This window comes from Diadema setosum, chromosome 20 (assembly GCF_964275005.1).
Source record: "Diadema setosum chromosome 20, eeDiaSeto1, whole genome shotgun sequence".
Taxonomy (NCBI): domain Eukaryota; kingdom Metazoa; phylum Echinodermata; class Echinoidea; order Diadematoida; family Diadematidae; genus Diadema; species Diadema setosum.
In genome coordinates this window covers 12,942,328-12,960,659 of record NC_092704.1, presented here as the reverse complement: position 1 = coordinate 12,960,659, position 18,332 = coordinate 12,942,328, and the positions used below count along the sequence as shown (strand labels likewise).

At 38.2% G+C, this 18,332-nt stretch overlaps 1 protein-coding gene across 1 annotated transcript in view; it reads left to right on the top strand.

The window, feature by feature from the left end:
* LOC140243775 (alpha-1D adrenergic receptor-like) overlaps positions 1-1,719 on the top strand; it is a 52,467-nt gene extending 50,748 nt beyond the window's left edge. The window contains exon 2 of the mRNA XM_072323446.1: positions 1,302-1,719. Within this exon, the coding sequence (XP_072179547.1) occupies positions 1,302-1,719 (418 nt within the window). The remainder of the gene's footprint in view (positions 1-1,301) is intronic.
* Positions 1,720-18,332: the final 16,613 nt, after the last annotated feature.

Genomic DNA, 18,332 nt, shown 5'->3' with positions numbered 1-18,332 from the left:
ACTTAACACTAATTTCTCTTTGCATTTTGGAGACATCCTCTTGCAACTGGATATGGGAAGGAAGGGGGGAGGTGGGGCGGATGAGGAGCTTTCAAATCACAATTTGACGCCAAAGTAAAATGACTTCCTATCTAAAGAGCATTGCTGAAACACCAAGGGTCAAACATTGCCGGAAGCAGCCCCCCAAAATAGGTCACACTGCCGCGTTATCGCCCCAAACTTATCTCAAGTGTTCCTCCGAAGTGATAATTGCACTATTCCTTTTGCTTTAGCGCTAGATGCATAGTATAGGATGACATAATACGTCGCGCGCGTCCTGTGCTCACTTATCTGTGATTCAATTAGACAGCCTCGCGCGACAAATGATAATAATACGTCAACATTCAACCCCGAGATAATTCATTTCAGCAAATGCCCTTCTTGAGCTTCTCAACCTTTTTACCTGCTGTGAAGTGGACATTAAACGCTCAGGCATAATAGAAATATGAAGGAATGTTAAAACGCTATATAAAGCTCTCGGTTATCTATCCGATCATTCAGTGCTTATCACCTGGCCGATTTAGGTTGCCTGTTTGCTTTTGTTTGTTTCATACTTTTCCCAATGCCTTTTCTCTTCTTTTCCTGTTCGTTCGCTCTCTCTTTCGTGTCTGACCAAAATACCAGCATCCCTTTCCCCCTCTGCAATGTACGCCATTATTTTGCCTCGGGGTTCATTGATATTTGATGGTGATGAAATGCGGAAGGCAGTATGTAGTCAACGATCCATGATGCCCTTTGGGGGCCATTTAGCAATCGAAAAATCTCCCAGATGGGGGTACGACTTGGCGAGGACACAAATTGTGGAGGAATCACGATGACATCACGTCCAGTTATTCGACCTGACATGATTGTTCCTCTCATGGTTTTCATTTTACCATCTCGTTTTTCCTAATAAAGAAAATGTGGCTCAGTTTTCCCAATGATGATAGTAATAATGATTAAAAAAAAAAACCTGGCTCGTCTGCTGAGCACGACGCAGATTTATTGAAAATCAGAGGGACTTGTCCGATTCTTTTAATATCACCGTGTTGACTGATACGCATACCATAAAGAACGCATAGCGAATATCAATTTCTCCACAAACACTGACTGAGCGTTGTTACACAGTCTATAAAACTGGCCTATGTGTACGTTGGGTCGCTGGAAGGTCAGCGAAGTGATTTTATTAGTGCAATTTAGTCCATACACATATAACGCATGCATCGTTTATTTTTTCTCTTCACTAAACGTCGCTGTATTTTCTTCCGTTTTTCCCCTTCCAGAAACTCATGTAAAAGCCCGTCGACCAAGGCAAACGGAAGCAACAACAATCCGCAGCGTGTGGGCTCGAGTCGGGCGACAACGCTGAAAGGGCGCCAGCTCCGGCGGCAGGTGGAGATCACCAAGAATCTCTTCTACGTCGTCTGCGCGTTCTTGCTCTGTCTCACTCCCTACAGCGTCTGCTTGCTCTACGACGATAGCGACCCCTTCGTGCCCTACGCGGCGGCCATCGTCTTTTGCAACTCATGTATCAACCCCATCATCTACGCCACCAAGCACCCGTATTTCAAGCGCGTCTTCCGCTGCATTCTGTCGTGCCGGTGCGCGGACATTCCGGAGGCCTCGGAGTTCGTCAAGCGCGCGTCTCAAAAGGCAGTGAAACCGTGCAAAACCTGCAGATCGACGTCCTACGCAATGTGAGACCACCTTCATCCCTTGATCTTCTTCTTTAAAAAAGGATGGAGTTTAGTAAAAATGAATCAACCAAGTTGCTGCGAGCAGCAGATCTCGTTCCAAGAAGTCGAATATTCTACTCTTTCTCGCAAGGAGCAATATTCGTTGGTAGGACGCTGGCCAGAAAGACCAATGACGCTGGGGATGCGAGTACTAAATGTACTATGAAACTGTGCAGGTGTTAAACGTCAGCATTGCAGTAAGTCCACATCTAGCACTAGAAGCAGAGCTTGCATCAACACTGCAAAGTCGGCAGTCGCTGTACTGATCAACTCCTGAAAGCAGAGAAATACGGAGGAGCCGAAAAAAAAAGGACAGCAATGCGCGAAACAATCCGAACAGAGACATAATCATTCTAATCCGACATCGATTGAAGCAATCGACGAGTCGACCTAACAAAATGAAGGTCGGCGTTTAACGCGATTTTTGTCCTCGACCTAGCCCGAGACTCGGCCATGCAGAGACTACAACGGCTACACTATCAAATTAAACCAAACCAGAATAGACACCAGCCGACTGAATTCGTTCAAAGTGACTTACACCATCACTCAATGTCAAATGATAACAGAACGTAAAGAGCAAAAAACGTTGATGTCTTTCCTAAAAGACCCTCTTTTTTCGTCGGCCTTTAAGCCAGGAAAAAATTGGCACATGGATCGAGGTATGGAGTCAGACATTCGTGTGAACTTTGATGTAAATTTCGCTACGTTTTTGAATGTGTACTTAAATCGCAGAACGGTCGCCGAGGTCCGCGAGAGAATCTACAGGCAATTGTTGGCACCACATTCACTCGTTCTTATGAGGACAGAGTGGTGAGCTGTTGTTCACAGAAAAAAAAAAGAAAGAACAAATACCGGAGTACAAGTATACTTTGAAAACGCTGTCCCAGTCTTCTTTATGAGCAGTTACCTCTGAAAAACCACAGCAACAACAAGAACAACAACAGACAAGCCGGAATAATGTTATGATAATGGAAAATACGGACATACGGACAATTGAGTACGAATTATATCTCCTCATATACTAATAACAGATTAAGACGAGAAAATGAAAAGGCTGATTGGTAAAAGTGCCAGATTTAATGCAACGTTGTCATTTCTTTGAAATGAGCGCCATTATTCATCTTCACTTTCCCTTCCACAAAACTTGCCTCTTTTTTTTTGTGTACTCGAGTGTTTTTTAATATTGTCTTTATTTATACATGTTTCAGAATTGTAATGAAGTATCTCTTTTTTGTTGTTGTTTCGTATTCCGACGTGAGGTCTGGATTTTGTAATGTATAAATGTGTGTGCCCGCGTGTGTTGGGTGCGATGGTGTGTGTACGTGTGTGTGACTACTGTGTGATGCGACGCACGCCTCACTCTTTTAGTATACTCATATGTATGGGGGGGGGGGTGAGGTAATGTCGATCTAGACTGGAGCGGATGTTTACCGAACGTGTTTCAATTTTGACAGCTGACAAATATTTCGAAGTCAAGGTTTTACAGTTCAATTCTATTCTCCTATCCATTTCACATAAAAAACAAACCCGGGTGTTTCTAACATGTGTTGATTGCACACCAATGTGATGCATGGTATACCCTGGTCCCGAATGCAATACGTTGAGAAAGCCCTTTTTGTGATGTTTATAGTTTTATCCCTAAGAGGTATCAGGAAGGGCCCTGTGTACTTGTGGGAATCCCGTTAAATAATCGGGCAGTGATACATTCTTGTTTAAAAAGAAAGAAAACAATGTATTAAAATTCGACTTTTCCACCTCAACTTTGCGAATAATCCCATCGTATGCACAAATTCGATTTGTCAAACACAGGAGACCTGCCATTAAGTCTCGTTTAGAAATGCCATTAAAGAATTGACGCTGACCTGCTCCTCCCGATCAGGGTATTAATTCTTCCTTCTGAATAATGATCCCATCCTACCTCGTTCTAAAGCAATCGAAATTGTTGTAATTAGTCTATGTCATTAATATTATACCTTGATAAGTTTTGTTTTTAAATGTCTTCCAGTCGTCATCACTGCGAAATTAATTACCTATTGTTCTTTCCTTCGCGTTTCTTCCATGATCTGTGGTAGATAAAACTCGTCATGACAACTGCATTCTGATAAGTATGACGGTTATGATTAGTTAATGATTAACACAGCATACAGACATAGTTCTACTTCCGAGCTTTATAGTCCCATACAACATCATGCCATAGAAACACTATAGTTGATTGATTTTATCTCATAGTTAAATGACAGTAATATTAGAATTGAGTTTGATTTGATTTGATTTATTTATTCACCGTAAATTCATGCAAAAAAAAAAGAGTACAGTAAAAGTATGACAAGCAATATACAAACATATGAGCAACAGAAGTTGATGTGAATTGAATTGATTTAAACTCACGTAATACACGTGCCTAAATTTACAGACGTGCATCAAAAAGTGAACCTTGTTTAGCGTTTGAATAGGCATTGATTGTCTCCTCATGGGAAAATATCCAAGGTTCCGTGCGTATGATCATGTAAATTCGCCGTATGTCGATCTTTATAATAGTCATGTAAATCTGGCCTTGAGCAAGTGTGATGTGTATGAGAGTGAGTTTGTGGTTTTCTCAACTCTGATTTGTTCGTGAGCATTGGTACAGTAATGATATTTATTTTCCATTTGAGGACCAAAGCATTCGTGTGTCGTTCTCTCGCGTGTCTGTATAAAGCGTTGTACAAATTTTGTGATATTCACTTATCAAACTGTTGTCTTTATATTCCTTTCTTCTAAAATTCGTAGAATTGATGCAAAATTTGAAAAGTGAAATGCACAACGATACTTAAGGTGATGTAAGTTTGATGTGTAGTAAATTCTTTTTTTGTGCGGAGGATAATTGTCATTCCTTGCTGCAATGAAAGTGATTGTAAATTGTGTGTTACTTTGTTTTGAAATCATGCTTTTAATGACGGAACTATATAGGGCCTATGTCAGTGCAGTTGCGATCTACAGCGATAGACAGAACAAACAACAACGACCACAACAATTTATAGTGTATTGTATTCAGTAATCAAGCGTTCAATTGTGTGATGCGAATACACTGGTAGAATATTGAACTACAGTATACCCTTAACCCCCCCCCCCCCCCCCCCCCCCAAGTAATATTCCTTGTTGACATCCGATGTTGGGTGGAACGGGAAACTCGCCCACGCAATACTTCCATTACACCCGCACGAATGTGCGTGTCTTATGGTGTTCTTTGCTGATTGTACCTTAAACAATGAGGGCTTCCAGATTAACAAGCATTGAACCAAGTCACGTGACCCACTGACAATGGGACGGCAAATTTGTATGTGATAGTTATGTTGTACAAAGTGTCACAAATCCCATGCCTCCAACGTGCCATTGCATTGGGTCTCATCAGCCCAAACTTGCGCTCGCAAGCCGCTTGAGCATGTTGAGCATGAATCTTTGTCACGAACAAACAACACTCGAGTCTCAAAATGAATGAATAAATGAATACGTAAGTAGATAAATAAAGATATAAATGAATTAATGAATGACTAAATGCATGGAGTGAAATAGATATAGAAATGTGACTTGTCAGTAAAGTAACATGAATGCGAAAATAGTAATTAAGTAACGACGCTGTAGATATTGTTTCTATGAGCAGAGTGTTAAACACGGCAACATCATTTTGATAGTGACAATCGAATGAGCTTTTGATATGTATGCAGATTATCATGTCTTTTTGATTGTGCGTGTGTTTGTTATCTCAGTGATGTCTTAGGCCAGACCACGGCAGTTTGTTTTTTTTTATGGGAAAAAAGTTGTACATCATATTCCAGTGCTCATCGAATAACTGGCCTGTTTATACGCTGTAAGCAATTGGTAAGACCATCGTTAGACCTCTCTCGATTGCAGTACTGTATAGCTAATGTTAGCGTTTGCGTGATGATGATCAACAAAGAAGCAGTATTATTACGATTAAGAAAAAAAACAAATGCTCAAAGCGGCGCAAGTGTTGCACAAAAGTCCAAATGGACTGCAGCTGCCACAGCTTAACGCCTTGAACTTGTATTTTATTGCCTCTTGAAAGTGGTATTTGTTTTTAAATGATCGCCTTCCACAAAAAAACTTTGGCCACATCCTTTCAGTGGACTTGCAATGCGCTGCCTCTTTGTAAAACGTATAACTGTAAATGGGTGTCACACAGGGTGAAGCACTTCCAATGAATACGATTATCTATATTTATGCCGGGCTTACACAGATAAAGAGCGAAGCAAACAGTTTCCCTAGGTTGCATCGATTGGTCAATGTCATGTACTAAATGTCAGCTGGGAATCGAAACTTCCGAAGAGGATGTAGCGGGCGCCACCCAGTCCTAATCGCTCAGGTTTTGGTGGCTTCTATTTTTTAAGGCCTGGTACACAGAACTCTTACACACAAGAGTTCTGTGGCCTGGTATAACGGAGATGAGATAGTAATGACGCCCTCTATAGTCGCATGACTGTCAACTCGATGACAATCCGTATTAATACTGTGGTTACATTCCTCCTTGCCTTTCTCTGATATCAGCTGAATGAAAAATAATGAAGCGAGAGTTACCACATACCTTGTACACATGACATTTCTTCCCAACAATTTCAGGTTTGTTATTGTCTTAGAAAAAATACAAACAAAAAACGTGATGTTTGAATATCTCTTGTTCGTAATCCCGCCATCCTTGCATGTTGCATTATTTCATTTGAAAGCTTGATTGTATTGTGTGGTATGAGTATGCCATTCGTCGTCTGTCTTTTATTTTCGATAACAAGACCCGAATAAACTGACAATAAATGTTCAATGTCTACTCTGATCTCGATGTAAGTTCCGCTGTTGCTTTGCTTGCTGCCTGAATAATCAACAGTAGAACAATTCAATTTGTGTAATGATGATTCAGTTTTGCAGTCACGTCTAATAAAGTATGTAAATAAACACCATAATATGCACATAAATGATCCCTACTGCCTTTCATCTTCATTTTCTTCAGTATTAAGTATAAGTTTCTTTAACGAAGAGGGAGGGGAGAGAGAGAGAGAGAGAGAAAGAGACACTGCACATGCAGTGTCATGCTATTCAGTATACGAAACTTCTGCCCTGAAGGAAAATTTACCTGAAATACACGTGTATATTTAGTATAACTTTTGTTCGATGAATGCAGAAATATGGGTAATATGGATATGTATATGAATATAGATAAATATATATATATATACATACATACATACATACATAACTATTATACATAATTCATTAATGGGGATATGTACGTATAATTCTGATTATGTGATATGGTAATTCCGATGAATAATGTAAGCAATATTTCATCCCCAGATTCACACGTTCTATTTTGATTTCCTTTCCACTTGTGCTTATTGTTTATGTAGCAAGAAAGTAGAGATTCTCAAGGACGGTACGTATTGAATAGAGGGCCATTACGCAGCTCAAGCTATATCGATTAGGCTATACGATACATGTATTTTTTCTTTACATATCTGTGAATGAAATGTGGAATACTACTCGTTATCCATGCGAACTGACTGAATTCACAATAAAACCGCTTAGCATGTCGTGGGAACCTATAACACTATGACAGGACATACAGAGTTGATAGATCTAAAATGACAGACGGATTTCAAATTTTAACCAATATTGAATTGAATTGAAATAATGATAATAACAGTAGTAATTATAACAATAATAACAGTAGCCATATTCGTTATAACATTATCATTATAATACAAATAATGATAACAAAGGAAAGCCAGAACAAAGGAAAAACAAACAAAAAACAGCAAAAACAACAAGTAAACAACTAAAAGCAAGTGAAAAGTTCGATCGCAAAACGTGTTCAGCGTCATTTTCAAACATTTCATTTATTTATTTTCATTTTCAAATTTCAAAGTATGTAGGCCTATAGCCATTTTCATAATCCATAGACAAAAAGAAATTCCATTCATATCTCACTGTTTACATAACAAGGAACGTTTCTTGAATTATAAGTAAAATATCCCATGTTTCTTGATTATTTTATTTGTTTTTTTAGCAGCTTTTATTGCAAATATCTCATATTAATAAAAATTGCGTTCAATAAACTCGTTTCACGATCAAACTCTGTAAGTCAGTGTCAGACTCAGTGCCTGGTGAATTGGATACACAAGGGGGCGCTGTTGAACAAGGAGCGTTCCAGTCATTGACTGACTTTGTACAATACACCGCAAGGAACTCACCACCGGCACTAACAGCTTTCCGAACAAAGCCAATGTCTTAGAATCAAATCGTTGAGGGCAGAATGAACCTCTAAGCTATAACCTGGCATACATATAGATTAATAAATGATAGAATAAACAACTTAAAGATAATATAAAGTTTTGGTATTACCTCAAAAGTTTCCCTGAATTTCCTTGTCTTAGTTTGTGTTTCAGGTTAAAGTACCTTTCATATAACTAACACTGTGAGACTTACTCGCCCCAAAGTGCTCTCATGTCTTAGTAATCATTCAATAATGGTTTCGTACCAGAGCCGCCGCCGTACGGCGGCGGCGAGGTAGTAAGTACACGTATTGGGCGAGATAACTGCGACCAGCAGCGTGCAGCCCCATACGCATACTGTGTAGCTAACTGCGACCAGCAGCCCCATACGCATTGCTAAATGGGGCTTCGCATTGTAGCTTACAGGATCATGACAGATTTAGTATCGCGGGTAAATATCAACTTAAAATCCAAAAATTTCTTCAATTTGAAGACTTACCAGTTAAGTTGAAGTATTGAAAACAGGCTTTGGGCAACGTTTGGTTTTGCCAATAGTCCCTTTCTGTTCGAATTGATGACTGAATGAGACTCGGTCGAGAGGACCTTGGGAGAGCTACACTGAATTGACGGCCAGCGCATGCGCACACAAACATCTTATCCGTTCATGGATTTGAAATTTGTTCGCATGTGATGTGTGCGTATGCGCTGGTCGTAATAATCAGTGTATGTAGCTCTCCCAAGGTCCTCTCGACAGAGTCACATTCAGTCATCAATTCGAACAGAAAGGGACTATTGGCAGAACCAAACGTTGCCCGAAGCCTGTTTTCAAGACTTCAACTTAATTGGTAAGTCTTCAAATTGAAGAATTTTGTGGATTTTAAGTTGATATTTACCCGCGATACTAAATCTGTCATGATCCTGAATGCTACAATGCGAAGCCCCATTACGCTATGCGTATGGGGCTGCTGGTCGCAGTTAATTGCATGATTACTAAGAAATGAGAGCACTTTGGGGCGAGTAAGTCTCACAGTGTTTAGTTATATGATAGATACTTTGACCTGAAACACGGAAATTCAGGGAAACTTTTGAGGTACCAAAACTTTTTATTATCTTTAAGGCAAACAAAATGTATAGGTTCTTATTTGAATATTAGAACTGCTAATCCCTAAATCGTCGTGTTTAAAGGGATGGTAGGGTATTGGTGGAGATGAGGATTGGCTTTTAACTTTCTGCGAGATACCAAGAAAACACTTGTGAAATAATACAGAGCATGCCATTCTAAGAGGAACTGAGATATGCTGAGACATCCAAAAGTAAAGTAAAACAAAGCGATCCTATTAAAAGGTGAATCCCATCTTTTGTTAGGATTGCTATGTTTTGGATATCTCAGCTATTTCAAAACCAGTTTTCATCAAACACCTTGATTCCCTCTTGGAATTACATGCTCTTTTATATTTCATAAGAGGTTTCTCAATTATCTCACCAAAAACTGTTAGAAACCTGAAGTTAGGTCTCAACGGAAACTATACGATCCTTTAATATTTGATTTCAAATCTTAATACATTTAAAACATAATTCATCATAATCTATCTACAATGAAAGTGACTCTCGAATACTTTTTTTTTCAATGCAAAGAAAAAAAGTAATATGCACTCCTACCATATCGCCTTTAGGTTTCTTTAAATCATTACAACTATTAGAGACCAGTCAATGCAGTCCATGGTTGCATGAAATCCCATGTTTTTGCATGCGTTGGTTTGTTTATTTGTCCGTCTTTTTGCATCATAACTATAAAAAATAAAATGACAATGCTACTACTACTACTACTACTACTACTACTACTACTACTACTACTACTACTAATAATAATAATAATAATAATCATTATCATCATCATCATCATCATAGTAATGATGATAATAAAGTTAGGAATGGATTTGGATGACTCTTTAAAAAAAAAGTTGATGATGACACAAAGAACAGATGATAAAATTTTGGTAGTAAAGGTTTGATTTCCTGAAGGTTTTTGTTATTGTTGTTGTTGTTTTTCAAATCGTTGATAGTGTTTATTGTGAACGCTAGATGGCGCGCTTGCTTCTTCGACGCTCAGAGCCGTTGCGCTGTGCGTTTGCCAGCACATACGGCGAAGGCGGCGACGGCTGCTGATCGACAGGGTTCCGTGACGTTTGTCCTGCGACGATTGCTCCCATGAAATATCTACACGCTAAGCCAAACATTTAATCTATCCACAAACATAACTCTAACATTAATCTTAATCATCACATCAAATAATGATTAAGGGGATGGTAAAGTATTGGCTGAGGTGAGAATTCATTTTTTAACTTTTTGCAAGATATTTGAAACCACCTAATGAAATATTAAAAAGCCTACAATTCTAAGAGGAGTTTGTTAATTAAAAGTTTATTTGATGAAAATCGGTTTTGAACTGGTTGAGATATCTAAAAATAAAGTCAAACAAAGCGATCCTGATAAAAGGTGGGTCCCGACTTTTATTGGGATTGCTTTGTTTTGGATATCTCGGCCATTTCAAAGCCAATTTTCATCAAATAAACTTTGAATTCCTCTCAGAATCATTATGCTCTTTTATATTTCAAAAGAGATTTCTTATCATCTCAATAATTCATAAGAACAAAAAAAAAAGAAAAGAAAAGACCGTTGGAAACCTCAAACCCCATCTCAACCGACACTGTACCATCCCTTTAAACCTAAAACCCTATCACAACTCTAACCGTAACATTAAGTCCTTAGAACAATATTGTCGCAGGAGTGAATGCGTGTCATCGATCGGTAGTGAGGGGATCAAGGAATTTAGTGTACAGATGATATGATTGTATGACTAAGATAATATAGGATGGAAATATTACAAAATGAGTGGAAATAAGCTGTTTGACGGAGGTCTGCCCTCTCCGAATGTTAGTTCACACTGTCAGAACATCTGATAAAAATGTCTGCCTTGTGGCTCACCAAACAAACGAAATTAGTCAAAAAGAATGTTGTGTTCCTCCCACCCGCCCCCCCCCCCTCCACCACCACCACAAGTTGTCATGTATAATAATATCAATTTTGCAGATTTACGTCGGAGAGCCCGTTCTCAGCTGCCAAGTAAAAACGGTAAAACGACTAAACAAAGCAAACAAACACCAATTTGCACGTTGGACACGTTAAATTCAATTCTTTATGATCTATACGCAAAAGACAGCAAGAGCGCCCTCACATAGTTCGACAGGCACATTCTATTTGCTTTCCTTTTTTCATGATGTGTTCCTCTCTTTCTTTCTTTCTTTCTTTCTTTCTTTCTTTCTTTCTTTCTTTCTTTCAGTCTTTCATTCATTTCTTCCCTCTTGTTTTTCATTCTCTCTCTTTCTTTCTTTCTTTCAGTCTTTCATTTTTCCTTCCTCTTGTTTTCCATTTATATCTTATTTTCTCGAATGTCTTTTCCCGCGCGTATGCTTCACTATTTCTTTCAATTCGTCATTTCTTTCCGTTTAGCACTTCATTTCATATGTTTTCAACAATCTTACGTATTCATTAAAAAAAACCATTAAACACACATACTTATTTGCCCCCTGCGTCTACTGTGCATTCATTCTTTCACTCGTGAATCTATGTAGTCCTTCATGACTTGTGTATGTAATATATCAGAAGCTTTTGCCGCACAGAAGAATATTATTATATTTTATTATTATGATATTTCACCTACACATCCGTTTTGTATGTTCATTCATTATACAAATTTATTATGGATTTTGAAAAGTTGTGTTTCTTCTTCATTTCGTTCTTCAACTTCAAAAAGCACTATCTTTGTTCTCGTTACCAACATTATTTTGTCCTTGTAATCATCATAATTCTTGATATTACAGTCTTTGCAATTCTCATTAGATATCGGTATTAAGAAGTGGATTAGCACGTGTGTTATAACATTCTACGTTTCTGCTTACTGTATGCAATGCAACCATGGCTGTAGTCAAGATTCATCGCATTCTGAACTGCCGTCCATATGCTGAACACTATAATATTACAGACGTTAGGAACATCGTTAGAACATTTAATTCATGATTGTAAGAATCTTGATACAATGTTTGTCATCATATGAATGACGCAAAGTAACGTTTATTGTCAAGGCAACTATGAGGCATTAAGACCTAAAATATGTCATGATGTGCATAAATATACAAAATAAATTTGAATGCATGATGGGTAAAGCGATAGAGTTTACCAAACCCTTTTCATTTGCACTCATCAAGATATATCAGCAATACTGATTTTTCTTCCGTATAAGAATTTCATTATCACGTGCCCTAACAGCTTGTTTTTGTTTTATGGTGTATTTTAGTATTGTTTTTGGTATTGTTATTTTTCCTTCATTTTTTTCTTTTGTGTTTAAAAACAAGCTTACTACGGTGTTTACATTCTGTTCTTTGGATATGTTATAGGCCTCTGATTGTAATACTGTATGTTTAATGCTTGTATCTTTAACCTGTGTGGACCCCTCTGAAAACCAGCCTTTTGCTGACGAGTGTTCCACTCCATGAGTGGAAAATAAAAACTGAATTGAGTTGAAAAAGTTTGTACTTGTACACCTTCATCTTTCCAATCAGCATCATGAGCTCTGCATCATGGTCATCATCATCATCATCATCATCATCACGTCTCGTCATACTGTCCATTCAAATCGTCATCGTCATCCTCGCCATTGCTGCTCTGTTCACCTCTCACCAACAACGACAAATATGGAGTCGTCGGGAACAGAAAGCAACATACAAACAAACAATACGTACATCATCATTGCCATCATCATCATCATCATCATCATCATCATCGACCACAAACGTAGACTGATGAATACGTAGTCGAAAAAATCCAGTACTAAAACACTGCAGTCATTTTGTAAGAACGTTTAATAACTAATGGAACAAAAATGAGCCATTCTTTTTTTTTTTAATCATTATTTCACAGGCAGTATAATACACACTCAGACAATAAGGGCTTTATCTACAGTGTGGCACCAGCGAGATGACCTGTCACTTTGGAGTCAGAGAAAAATGTACATGAATTATTATTACATGCATAATTAAGATAAATAATATATTACTCTAGATTTTCCCCACGCTCTACGGCGCCGTCAGAGAGCTGCTTTCAAACAGAAATCAAACTACACCACAGTGAAACAAAGAGAAGAAGAAGAAGACGAAATGCATCCTTGTCTTGTTACTGTAGTACCCTGCTTCGATATATCACGCCCTCAAGCGGTCATAATAGGTTAATATCTGGAAAATACTCATCATAATTATCATTTTCTTTATAAATACGAAGCTTTTGCAGCTGGTGGTTTATTACAGTATGATAACAGACGCAGCAACTGAAACTCACATTGCTATAATTCGGCTCCCAATTGTCTTCACAGCCTCTCACCTTCCTTACCGATGATAGAAGCTTAAATAAACAAATAGATAGACAAACAAATAAATACACTAATAAATAGATAAATAAATAAATAAATAAATAAATAAATAAATAAAAAAATAAATAAATAAATAAATAAATATATTAATAAATACATACATACATAGATAAATAAATAAATAAATAAATAAATAAATAAATAAATAAATGAAACGCAAAAAGTGTTGAAAAACTAACGAGAACTGATCACCACAGTCTTGCCAGACGGCATGATTTTTATCACATACATGTATTTATCATGCTTTCATGATATATCCAACTGTGTGACCGGCCGTCCCAATAATTTTTTGATCACAAATAGGTATGTTTTAACTCTTTCGTATACACGCGTATGTGTGATTAAATTTTAGACGGCGACAGCAGCATTTAAGTCCAAAGTCATGGAGGAGGGGGGGGGGGGGGTGTTCCGATGTATACCGGAGATGAGAGTTACGTGAGATAAAGAGGAGGAGAAGGACAATTAGGCGGTAGAAATAAGAATCCCATCAATTGCACTACAAGTCAAAACAAAAGGATCATTAGAGGAAAGAATACAGGCAGGAATGAAAATAATTAATGAATAAACATTTCGTTCTCTTCTGTCTTTTAGATGAACAATATCTGCTGAAACATCAAGATTTGCTATTTGAAAAAGAAAACCCACATTAACATTCACAAAAAACCACAACAAGATAAGAGTTTTAAGTATTTTCATATAATAAATTTCTAGAGAACATGCGTTCTATAATATAACAATTGGTTGATGTTATGATTAAGATTCGAAGCAACACCAAATACGTATGTGAAATGAGTGCCGTTGGGCTGCTATGGTACGGCAATATCTTCTTTTTTCTTATTGTCATGGAGTTAAACTGGCAATAGTCATGATTATCTAACTTTAGAAAAAAAAAACCTAACAAATGTAATTGTTATTGTCAACCTAGTCGTCGTAATTTTTTCAGGTAAAAGCCCGATACAATATTTCATTTGAACAACAAGAACAATTCAGACAAATTCATGTTGAAGAGGTGTAATGACCATTGATATATTCTTCTTATCAACTGCGACTCGTATTTGTACCATAATACACAACAATATCCGAATCCATGTAAATGAAGTTAATAGTTAAAGGACGACTAACACCTTGTGTCGGTTGGAGGAATCATTAAACTCAAAATGTCAAGATAGGTGTTTGCCAGTTACTCTCGGAATCCATGTTTACAAGTCCTATAATGATTGACAACAACTCAGCCCAGTCTCTGTATAAGACTCTATGATTATGGTTTGACAACTGGAAACTTGCAAGTTTGAATGCCAATCTTGAGAGCTGATGTAGTTTTTGAAGTGACGAATGGAAATCAAAAGCAGCAAACACAATGATAATAATTGTTGACATTTACGCTGGCAGTAGTTTACATGACACGTGCTCGTATTATGGAGAACTGAATTTCACCCTCCACTGACGTGATTAATAGATTTGTTTTTAAGGTGCGCAGCGTGCATAATTTATTACTTACAGCTCTTGGGACTTGGCTTAACGCTACTCAGACAAGTTCATTAGTCAGAGTTGAGGCACAAAAGAGAAATATGAGGAAAGGCAAAAGTAAGAGCCCTGCGCCACCACACGAGGCCTGACAACATTTTACGTCCGTGCAGTGACAGGGGAAAAAGTGCCGATAGTGCATGCCGCGCACTTTTAGTGCAAGTAGCGCACTTTTTAGGAAAGCTAACTCAAATAGCACAGTTAACATTTAACCGTTCTCAGTTGAACTTTCCAGGGCCGAAAAATAGGATAAATACAAACAAACAAATCGGGAATAAAATAACAAACATTTAAGAGGGACAAACTCAAGCCCACGCAAGAAGCGAAGTCCTTCTCCCTTCATGCGTTTGATTTCTCTTTTTAACAAACAATTGGTGCAGGTGTGGCTTTCGCGCCCAATTTCTTGTCTTCCTCCTCCTCCACGTCACTCGATAAGAATCGATTTCCCGCCGTTTTGTCGTCCCCATGGTCAAGTGTCCCTGTACTTAGTGTACCACCAAACTATAATGGTCTGACCCCAAGCATTCTTCGTTCAGGAACAACTGAATAGGACCATCGGTATTTTTCCTGTGAAGTCGCAGTGATTTCGTGAAGATTTTTTTTTTTTGTGTGTGTGTGTGTGTAGGAGACTTAACTAATACGAAACAGGATCAAACCATATTGTTCTTATGTATCAGAGATTGATTTGTCGAAATATCTAGGCACTATCCAGTCAGCGAGTATTACTGTGGCATTTGCGTAAAATAAAAGTTATTTTGCAGGAGTATATTCCAAATGTCAGCAAACGGTTAGTTTCACTTGCCATATCTGTCTGTCCAATACTACTTTGCAAATGAACAGTCATACGTTCGTGTTCAGCTGGAGAGTGGTCAACTGAAAAAAAGGGAGAAAAACCTCAAAGTCGATTACAAAATCAAAGTCGGCCTCTGATAAAAATTCTTTGCTGTTTTCGACGTAACCGCAGATACCATAGCAACAACAGTTGCCCTTGATGATTGTTGAAGGGCAGGTAGGAGAGTGATGTGGGGAGAATTCGATTCAAGAGCAAACTTCTATCCTCAGTCAACTGGAAAGAAGTGGACACGCCCAGCCAAAGCACGGGATAGATGGATAAAGTTCATCCCTGTGAAATAAATTTACCTATCGCACGTTATATTGTTGTCAGCTCTCGATGATGTATCCTGATATTGGGGCTTTAAAACGCCACAAACATCCGGTGACGACTAGTCATATACACAAATAGATTTAGGCGCTGTCGTGTCTGTCTTCGAGGAAGGGCATAGGAGCGGGAGAGACATTTGAAAATCTCCCGCCACATCTGCGAAATTTGTTTCTTTTTTTTCTCTCTCTCTCTTTTTTGTTCGTTTTTGTTTCGGGGATGCCTCAGGAAAGATCGGTGACCCCTGGTTTAATACGGAAATTGTAGCACCTTACCCTGATCAATACCGGTGCTTTACGAGTCAGGCACCGAGAGGAATTTCATGAACCGGGGAGCGCAGCCCGGCGGAAGGACATATCCGGCGCCTCGCATAGAAATCGCGCATTAAGACCAACCAGAGAACTTTGTTTTAGCCATGAGGAGGGGAAACATGGAGCCCGAGAATGCCGATCTGCCAAAAATAAAACAAAACAACAACAACAAAAAAAAAACAACAACAACAACAGTTAATGATTGTCTCCTGTCCATTCCCAAGTCATTTTGGGCTGGTGACGTCAGCAATTAGCTAGTCAACGTCATTCGTTACCTTTTCCGTTACTACAAAGTAAGTTTTCCCCTCTGGGTCTATACTATCAACAGAGAGTGATGATTGACACTCATTTATAAGTTCTATTCATTTTTTTTTACCTGTCATTGATCTTAAGTAATGAGTCACAGATTTCAGGGACACATAATTGGTTCAGTAACGTGACATGTAACAGAGATGGCCTCAGATCTTTACACAATGTTAAACGGATAGAATACAAGAAGATAGCTCTTTAGACGTGAGTATGTATAAACGCTGCATATGGATATCTACCGCGTGTCTACCTTAAAAAATCACGTTGCACAGCTAACACTCAACAGTTCTCAGTTGAACTTCCCAGGGGAAAAACACCATTATAAATATTCCCATTCTGATAGATTTTGCTTTAAACATGAATCTTGATTCACCACCGCTATTGTCCCATCGATACAGAGCTGTTCTCTCCCTCTATTAACATGAGAAAGAATACCTTTGCTAAAAGCGGCACAGATATTCATGATACCAGAACTACACACACAAAAAAAGAATATTATCAATAGACAATGAAAATTCAAAAAGGACAAAAAAAAAGACAACCAGGTAAGCCTTTCAGAAGCATACATAACAGAAGGTGTGTCCGTTCGTTCAATCTGAATACATCGGCACATGAATCAGTCAATTATAACATTGCTCGAGATAAAGTTAATGCTTAGAGTGTGACGAACTCACCTTAGTGCGATTTAATTACATTCAGACATGACAAAAATAGAGCATTCCACGACTGAATATTTGACGCTGATATCTTCGTTTTGCATGCTTACATTCCCTTTTTTAAGCCTACTCTGACATTTCATCGTCTGTTGTAATTTAGGCCGTGATATTAAGTACCAAGAGAACATGAGGAATTAGCTCAAAGTGCCGTGATACCAGTTCGACAGAATTATTGCTCTCCGGAGTTCAGCGGAGTTTAGTCCTCGAAAGTTGATTAAATGTAGAAATTGGGAGCTAGGAGCAAACGATGTTGATACGTTGTTGTGATGATTGCAGTTTTGCAAAAACACGACAAACTTTTAAGACACTTATCCTGTCTCAGAAGAGAGAAAAATAAAAAATAAAACATTATTCTACATCAAGTCAAACTCCAGCATCGTCAAAACTATATCTATGGCACTGTAGTGCAGCTCGTCTTCTGGGGAAAAGAAAAAATAGTATGTTACAGCGTCCATTTGGGAAATAGTACTTTCACACTTTGAGAGTTATCGGTAGGTAGTACTTTCCTTATGCATTATTTGCCGAGCTTCGGATAGCTAGTACTTTTCTGTGTATAGCAGGCATTTGAGGTTTTTTTTTTCTTTTACCAGTCAGGATTAATCCATTATCCCCCATCGTCAAAAATGGTAACTATAAGTACGTAGAGGGTGTATGGATCACCACATGTTTCCTCTATTATTCATATAAATATATATATTTTTTTAATGAATTAGCTCTCAGGATACGTCTGAGATTGTTTTTTACTCTCTGTGCCCGGCAAATAGTTCCAAGGAATGTATTTCCCACTCGATGACGGTTGCAAAAAAACAGTTCTTGA